The following is an 8,533-nucleotide window of genomic DNA, read 5'->3' on the forward strand; positions in this document are numbered from 1 at the left end:
GGGGGGGTCACGAGGAACAAGATTAAGAACCGCTGCTTAATACCATTGGGTCTCACCAACTACGTGACAACGTAGTGCTAAATCACCATTCAACAGACTCAAGCCACCACCGCACAAACTAGTTAGCAACTTACTGTTAAGACAACGCTTGAATGCTGCTGCCTGAACAAGAGACCTCCTTACTGAAGAGAAAGGCTTGGCTGGTGTCCCTATCTCACCAACGCGGCGGCGGATCTCCACCAAATTCGGGGGATCCCTTTAGCTCGAGAAGCCCACTCAAGAGGAGGCAGGGGAGGCGGGGGGGGGGGGGGGGGGGGGGGGTCACGAGGAACAAGATTAAGAACCGCTGCTTAATACCATTGGGTCTCACCAACTACGTGACAACGTAGTGCTAAATCACCATTCAACAGACTCAAGCCACCACCGCACAAACTAGTTAGCAACTTACTGTTAAGACAACGCTTGAATGCTGCTGCCTGAACAAGAGACCTCCTTACTGAAGAGAAAGGGTTGGCTGGTGTCCCTATCTCACCAACGCGGCGGCGGATCTCCACCAAATTCGGGGGATCCCTTTAGCTCGAGAAGCCCTCTCGAACGCCGCCCTCCGCACATTGGTAGCTCCTCGGAATCGGTGCCCGACGGTGAATTTGACCGGCCGTAATTCCAGGACCCCAAGGGCTATCGACACTAGGGCTGTCCAAATGACTTAAAAAATTATATTTGAATTTAAAAGGCATAATTTCAGTTAGGGGGAAAAAGCTTTTAGCTTCTCTCCTGAGGCCACAAGAGGGCACATCGAGCAAAATATTATGCACGTAATAAAAAAGCGTAATAAAATAACATGACTATCTTTGAAAAAAATAATGTTTAAAATAATGTTTATAAACCATATATAATTAATAAAGTTGCTTAAACAATTAGAAAAAAACCCGTGCATGTATGAATAGTTTAATACAAAGGACCGAAAACCAATCAAAAAGAGTAGGCTACCGTCTTCATTTAAAAACATGAGATAGAGTGGGATGGGGAAAAACTGCCATAACGTCTTTAGACATGTTTTTTAAAAGTTGAACTTGCATTAATTTTACATGGCTTTCTAAACATGCCACTCTCTAGTGCGAGACGTGAGTGCTACGCTGATAGATGTCCCTCTAGAAAATGTGATAAATATGTGTTCTGTGTGAACGGCTTGGTTTCAGTTTTGACGTAAACAACATCTTCTCCACACTGATGCTCTCGTTTTCCGCAATACATGAATGAACAACGTAGCAGCGCCGCATCTAATGGGTTCAACTGGATACAAAAGCATTCAAATGCAATCAATGACACATACATCATCATTGCATCTCGTGCGCCACTGATAAGGCTGCCTGATGGCTGACGCAGACCTTAAAATCGAATGCAACATTTTGCATGTTTTTTTTTAATTCGACTAATATTCAAAATTCAAAAAAATTTTTGACAGCCCCAATCGACACGGAGGTGGTCTCATTCGAAAGGGGGCCTCGAGATGTACATTTGATTAAGCATTCGACAGGGATCCTCGAGCTGATGGGATCCCCCGAATTTGGTGCTGATCCACCGCACCGTTACGGAGATATGGCCATTCAAATTTTCAATGGTATTCCATACACTTAAGCTTTAAAGCATTTCATCCAGATCGCCAGTTGCAAACAATGGAGTGCATTCTGCTGGACAAACTAAGTTATTACACCATTTACAAGCAATTTATCTGCTTTTTATGTTCTGTAAAAAATCAGTGGCATTATGCCTGTCGTAATAATCAATATATTGACTTATCGCGCAATATATGTACATGACCTCTATCATTTTTGGTGACGCAATATTTAACCCATTATATTTAATAAAAAATTAATGTCACCATGTTTTGTACATTCCACTTGTGCCTGTGTCTTTTGCAGCTTCTCAAATATAACGTGATATAGTCATGAGGTGCTCAAAAAAAAAAATCAATGGCAACCAAAACTGTTTGGTTACCAACATTGTTTAAAATATCTTCTTTTATGTTCAACAGAAGAAAAAAATCATACAGGTTTAGAATAACACGAGAGATGATGAGAGAATTTTTCATTTTTGGGTGAGCTGTCCCTAGAAGTTTATGTTGAACCCTTACAATACCAACTGTAATTAACTTTTTAGTGTTGTTGGGTATTGATGCAGCTCATAACATTCCTGTTCCTAATAAGAGCAAACATACTGGCATAACCTTCTGGAAATATACTGCCTATTTACTACTTGTGTTTTTGAACAATCTGAGCCAAACATTCCCTACAAACAACCTTCTCAGCAAACCTAATAAAGCAAACATTGTTACTGTCAGTCAATCTATTAACACAAAGGCCACCTGAAATGGAACAAACGGGCAGTTAACACATGTCTCATTGGCATTCTGTACAGGAAAACTGTGCTCCTAATAACAGTAAACAAAAGTTTACCATCTCATGAAAAATAGGAAAAAGACAAAAAAATAGTTAAGTTCTGTCAGTAACAGCTTTGTGTGAATAAGTGCATGTCAGACTCGCATCAGAACTGAGTAAACACACATGCAGTCGCATGCAAACGCACATATACACATGATGGGAATGAGGTGCCACGTGGCACAATTTCAGACCAGGACTAAAATAGAAGGCATGTGATTTTCCCCTCCATTGCAGCCTCAATGAAGGTCCTACAGAAAACGAATGAGACGCAATAAAACCTGCACCCTCACAGGCACACACCACATCCACACTGGGCCACACACCTGTTGCTTTCAACTTCTTATTGTGCTGACTGCATTGAGAATTTAAGATCTACAATGAACCTGTATGAATTTCTTTCTTCTGCTGAACACAAAAGAAGATATTTTGAAGAATGTGGGTAACTAAACGTTTTGTTTTTTTTCCCAAACTATGGAAGTCAAGGGGGACCAGCAACTGTTTGATTACCCACTTTGTTCAAAATATCTGCTTTTACTTTAGTTGTTAAGAACACACTTCCTTGATTTCAAACGACGTTTGCATTTCAGAAGGGTAGACAAGAATAATTCATATTTAAACTGGGGAGTTAGTTTTGAGTTCTGAAACTTGCAATATATTTCATGACACCTTTAAAACATAAAGCATTTTCAAAAGCATAAAAAAAGACTGAATCAAAACTTTTGACGGTAATGTATTAAAACAAACTAACTGATAGGATATTGAATAATATCTAAAACATAAATAATTTATGTAAGGGTGTGACCATAGGTGTGGGCGATATGACCAAAATCTTATTTCATGGTATGAGAAATTTTATTTCACGATAACGATATGTGCCTCGATATAGCTATTTTTATTTTATTTTTGTTATTAAAATTAATAAAAATAAGCTAATTACAAGCACAACAGAACAAATAAATATGAAATAAACTTTTAATTTATTTAGCTACAGTAGGCTAGGTTTATTTAACATTTAATAAGAAATATTACAGAAATTGAATAACGTGTATAAATAAAACACTGTATTGTCTTCTTCATTGTATCAATCAAACATGATTAACATTAATAATGACAGACAGCAGCAGGTAAATAAGGCTGCTGTCCCTTTAAGACCAACTGCACTGATCCAATATACTGAAACACATCCGGTTTTCACCCAACTGTTTTACATTTATTTAACATATAACCGACTGTTTTTACTTGAATACTCCACACGACGGGCATTATGACATTACTGTGTGCATATTTGACCATTCAAGCACAATAAAACACGAAAGAGATCTGTTTTCACGATCGCATGCTGTCTGAGAGGGGCTTTCAGTGCGCGCGCTTCGGCTGTGTCAGTGCGAGCACCGCATCGAGTTATTTTTCACTGCTTATTGCACTTAATAACTCTAGTCTCTACCAAGTGCGTCCCACTCTTTATTTTCTCATTCATGCATGTTTCCTTATCACTCAAAAGGTTTATAACGTTTAAGCAGTACTGTGTTGTGTGCATACCGCGGAATACACGATATAGCAAAATCTCTAACGATTGACACTTTATTTCGTGGTAACGATATACAGTATACCACCATACCGCTCAGCCCTATGTGACCATCTTCACCAAAGCAGATCACCACGTACTATCGCTGATGCCAGGTATCACATAAATATTCCTGTTCCCACATCTTTTCATGTTAATGACAGGAAGCTTAAAAGACTTAATCCAACAGAAGTTTTTTTTCTAATAGCGAAATAGAACAGAACAATACTGCACATCTCAGTAGTAACTCAAGCTGGAAGACTGGATAAATGCTGAAAGACCACAAGTCATAACAAAGAACATGTAACAATAGGATTAGAGTTTAGTTTTTGTTTTGTTTTTCTACCATATAAGATTCCCCTGTGACTTCTTATTTAAAAGCAAAGAAGTTAACCTGAGGGTTAACTGCCGAAAACACCTGCCACACTACTCCCTGGAGATAAACACACACTAATATTCATCACCACAGTTTAGTCATTTTTGCTATCAGCTCAAGAAAGCTGTCGGACATAGATTATGACTCCAGCTACTGTAATCATACATGCAAATCTACATGCAGGAACTATTGTAATGTTTGCATTGTGTAATTTGTTGAGTATGGTCACCTGTAGCCTCAGGTAGCCTGTTGCATTATTACACAACATAATTCCACCAAAATAAGTTTGGACATACATCCAAATAACTAAAATCAAAGAAAAGGCACCAACCGGTGCATGCATAAAATGTACAACATAATATGGAGACCGTGTAACACAGCTTACCGTGTAAAGGCCAATCCTACACAGGGCTATTGAGAGCTGAACGTGTTCTGACATCGTCCCCAGCAACAGCGTTACCCCAGACAACAAACAAGCCGAGCCAGAGTAACTGGATGAGGACAAGAGGATGGCTTTGAAGAGGGAACAGAGAAAGACACTATATGAAGACAGAGATTCAATGGTTCTTCTTCAAATGAAAGGATGGAGAAAAGAGGAAACTGTTCTATTCATTCCCATTCATAAATAAACAAGAGCTAGAGGTGGGTGAATACTCGGGGAGAGAGAGAGAGAGAGACAGAGAGACAACAACTAAAGGGGATTAGTAGCAGTCTCAAGAGATTATCAGCTCAGTGACTCGTATTGCAAAATAAAACTGCTAATTGGATTAGTTACTTTTACACACCTACACACAATGAATTATATAGAATTGCAAAAAAATTGTAGCCACTGTCAGAAATGTACTGAAGTTTGCCTGAAATAATCACATTATATATTCTGATGAGCTATATAATAATGTAAAGATGTGTGAACAGTTCTCTCTTCCCTCTACAAAGGAAATGCTAATGAATACAATGATGATAATAGTGATAATTGTGTCTTCCTCAGTGAAAGAAAAACTCAGAAAGAGAGTTAGAAAAGTACAAGTTGAAAGCTAACATTATCACAGCATGCAGCTGGTGTGTCAAAATAATATACAGTTATTAAGGTCTCAAATGTTCGACATAAATTAGATTTTTAGTCTTTTCATTCACATGAAAATAATATACTTTTAGCTTTATTCAAAAAGGATACATTAAATTGATCAAAGGAGGCAGTAAAAGCGTGTTATGCATTATTATGACAAACATTTCTATTTCAAATAAATGCTGTTTATATGAACTTTGCATTCAAACAACCCTGACAAAAGTACCATGGTTTCCACAAAAATATTAAGCAGAATAAAAATTTTCAACCTTAGTGGTAAAGAAATATTTCTTATCAAATCAGCATATTAGAATGATTTCTAAAGCTTTGGATAAAAGCATATGCTAAATGAACAAGCGTGAAGTGTAAAACATAAATTAGATTTTTAGTCTTTTCATTCACATGAAAATTAAATTACTTATATACCAGGTAATATACTTTTAGTTTTATTCAAAAAGGATACATTAAATTGATCAAAAGAGGCAATAAAAGCGTGTTATGCATTATTATGACAAACATTTCTATTTCAAATAAATGCTGTTTATATGAACTTTGCATTCAAACAACCCTGACAAAAGTACCATGGTTTCCACAAAAATATTAAGCAGAATAAAAATGTTCAACCTTAGTGGTTAAGAAATATTTCTTATCAAATCAGCATATTAGAATGATTTCTAAAGCTTTGGATAAAAGCATATGCTAAATGAACAAGCGTGAAGTGTAAATGTGGATCATTTGACACTGAAGGCTGGAGTAAAGGCTGAAACATCTTACCAACCCCAAAGTTTTGTACCCTCCCAAACAAGCATACAAATCCAAAGACATAAACAAACAGTATTCCAGGCCTACTGATGTGTTCAGCCAGTCTGAAATTTTCAGCGGACCTTTGTTGCCAAATATCTAGTCTACTGTATGGCAAAACAAATTTCCAGCATCTATATATGTACTCATAATAAACATCCACAAGGTGGCAGCATTGATTTATCATTCATGTCTGTTTGTTAACTATCACACTTGACAGAACAAAAACTTTTAAGGTATGCCCTTTGTCAACATGCCAAAATCATTTGTAAATATCTTTAACCTTTAAATATCCTTTTATCCTTAAAAATAATACCAATATCCTTTAATCCTTTAAAGTAAATGTCTACTATTTTAATATATTTTAACATGCAATGTACTCTTGTGATAGCAAAGCTGAATTTTCAGCAGTCATCACTCCAGTCTTCAGTGTCACACGATCCTTCAGAGATCGTTCTAAAATCCAGTTTTTTTCAGGATTCTTTGATGAATAGGAAGTTCAAAAGAACTGCATTTATTTGAAATCTTCAGTAACATTATAAATGCCATTCCTGTCAATTTTGATCAGTTTATTGTGTCCTTTCTGAATAAAACTTAATGTCTTAAAAAAATGTAAATAGTGTAGAAGTGAAAGCAGTGTAAATAGTGTATTTAACAACATTAATGTGTCATGCTTGTAGAGTATAAGCTTCCTACATAGTAATATATGACGATATCAGTTCTCTTTGCCTGCTCTAAAAATGGTCCATCCTGTCCCTGGCCCAGAAACTTAAGCAGGGGACTGTCTTTTAATAGCTTTGGTTGGTCCTACCGGCATTGCACTACTTCACATTCACTACACAAAAAGCCAAGGGAACCTCTGCGCCCAGTGTCATGGAAGGAGAGGGGATCACTATTTCCCACTGGATAGCAAGCCCTGTGTGCTACCAGGAGCACTTCAAAACCAGGAATCTCACTGAATGCACTGAAGATCATCGACTGTTTGCCCTGCCAGGACCTGAATGTCTGCCGGTTAAAATGGACACTGAAGGGAGGCAAACAGTCACTGAGGACGAGGATTCAGGAGAGCCATTATTTCAAATCCTGCTGGACGTGACTCAATTTAAACCAGAAGACATCCTCATACAGGTCTTTGAGGGGCGGCTGCTGATCAGAGGTTGGCACGGGGTGAGGATGGACGAGCATGGGTTTGTGTCACGGAGTTTCACCAGACACTACCAGCTGCCTGACCATCACCTCCAGGCGAGGGACCTCAAAGCCATGCTGTGTCGTGATGGGATACTAGTGGTGGAGACCAAGGACCGATGGTGGCCAGCGTGTGATTAGGACAACACAGTGATTTAACACCATTCATCAGGACATGAACAAACTTGGGCTGTGTTAGTTGAGCATTTTTGTTGTGATCAGTTATCCGGTAAAGCAATCACATTCTTTGCTGTTGTATGACAGTTTCGCTTTGTTTTGCATGTCCCAAGATGTTCAACATTCAGCTTGATTTCCTGCATAATGCGTAGTGGCAAAAATTAACAGTTCTATTAAATAAAAAAGACTCATATGTTCACATTATATAGGCCTACCCTAAATTATTTCAAATCGGCATCAAGTATGTATCAGCTCCCTTGCAGGAATGTGATTAAGCTTCATGACATCTCATTATGTCACTGTGCAAGCACGTCTGTCAGCATGCCAATACTATAACGCAGCGATAATGTATTAAGGATTTTTTTTTGGCAAACCTGTTTACAAAGCATTCACCAGCGGACATCATCATAACTTATATTTATTCTTTAATTAAAGAAGATTTAATTCTTCATGTCTGTGTCATACTGCATTTTAATCGCACAGATATAAATGTAGTTGATAAACCGTCTTAAAAGTCGCTTATGAAAGAAATTCGCCTACATAGCGATGTCCGATTCGTGAACTAATTCTACTTTTGAATCGGATCTTTCAATGAATCTATTTTGGCAATGACCAATTCGTTATAGTTGATAGAACATATGAAGCAGGGATTAGAAACAAAATGTATTTCCGTCTCTGTCAGTTTTAAGCAGGAACGGTATTTTAATAAAACTGATAAAAGGTTGTTTAAAATGTACGGAGCGCTGCGCTAATGAATATAAATGTTCAATGTCATGAAATGACTTTTTTTTCAAATACAGCTGCAGGTGTTATCTGGCCATTTAATTTTACCACATTAATGTTTGTACTTTAGATCAAAGTTATTTTGATAAATTACAAAACTTACCACAACATCGCCTTCTTGCAGAATCTCAACGGTCGCC

At 37.6% G+C, this 8,533-nt stretch overlaps 2 protein-coding genes across 2 annotated transcripts in view; one reads left to right on the plus strand and one right to left on the minus strand.

The window, feature by feature from the left end:
• LOC107602028 (ADP-ribosylation factor-like protein 15) overlaps positions 1–8,533 on the minus strand; it is a 140,294-nt gene extending 131,761 nt beyond the window's left edge. Inside the window, exons 1-2 of the mRNA XM_016294416.1 lie at positions 8,497–8,533; positions 4,767–4,894 (exon numbers count right to left, since the gene is read on the minus strand). Of these exons, the coding sequence (XP_016149902.1) occupies positions 4,767–4,820 (54 nt within the window). The 5' untranslated portion in view covers positions 4,821–4,894; positions 8,497–8,533. The remainder of the gene's footprint in view (positions 1–4,766; positions 4,895–8,496) is intronic.
• On the plus strand, positions 7,074–7,574 carry LOC107602000 (heat shock protein beta-3-like). Its single transcript, XM_016294377.1, has one exon. It carries the CDS (start codon positions 7,122–7,124, stop codon positions 7,572–7,574), a length of 453 nt encoding a protein of 150 aa, XP_016149863.1. The 5' UTR covers positions 7,074–7,121.

Source organism: Sinocyclocheilus grahami, unplaced genomic scaffold (assembly GCF_001515645.1).
Source record: "Sinocyclocheilus grahami isolate Dianchi unplaced genomic scaffold, SAMN03320097.WGS_v1.1 scaffold317.1, whole genome shotgun sequence".
Taxonomy (NCBI): Eukaryota; Metazoa; Chordata; class Actinopteri; order Cypriniformes; family Cyprinidae; genus Sinocyclocheilus; species Sinocyclocheilus grahami.

Excerpts from the sequence above, each read along its gene's own strand:
- LOC107602000 (XM_016294377.1), top strand. The coding sequence starts at position 7,122 with ATGGAAGGAGAGGGGATCACTATTTCCCACTGGATAGCAAGCCCTGTG.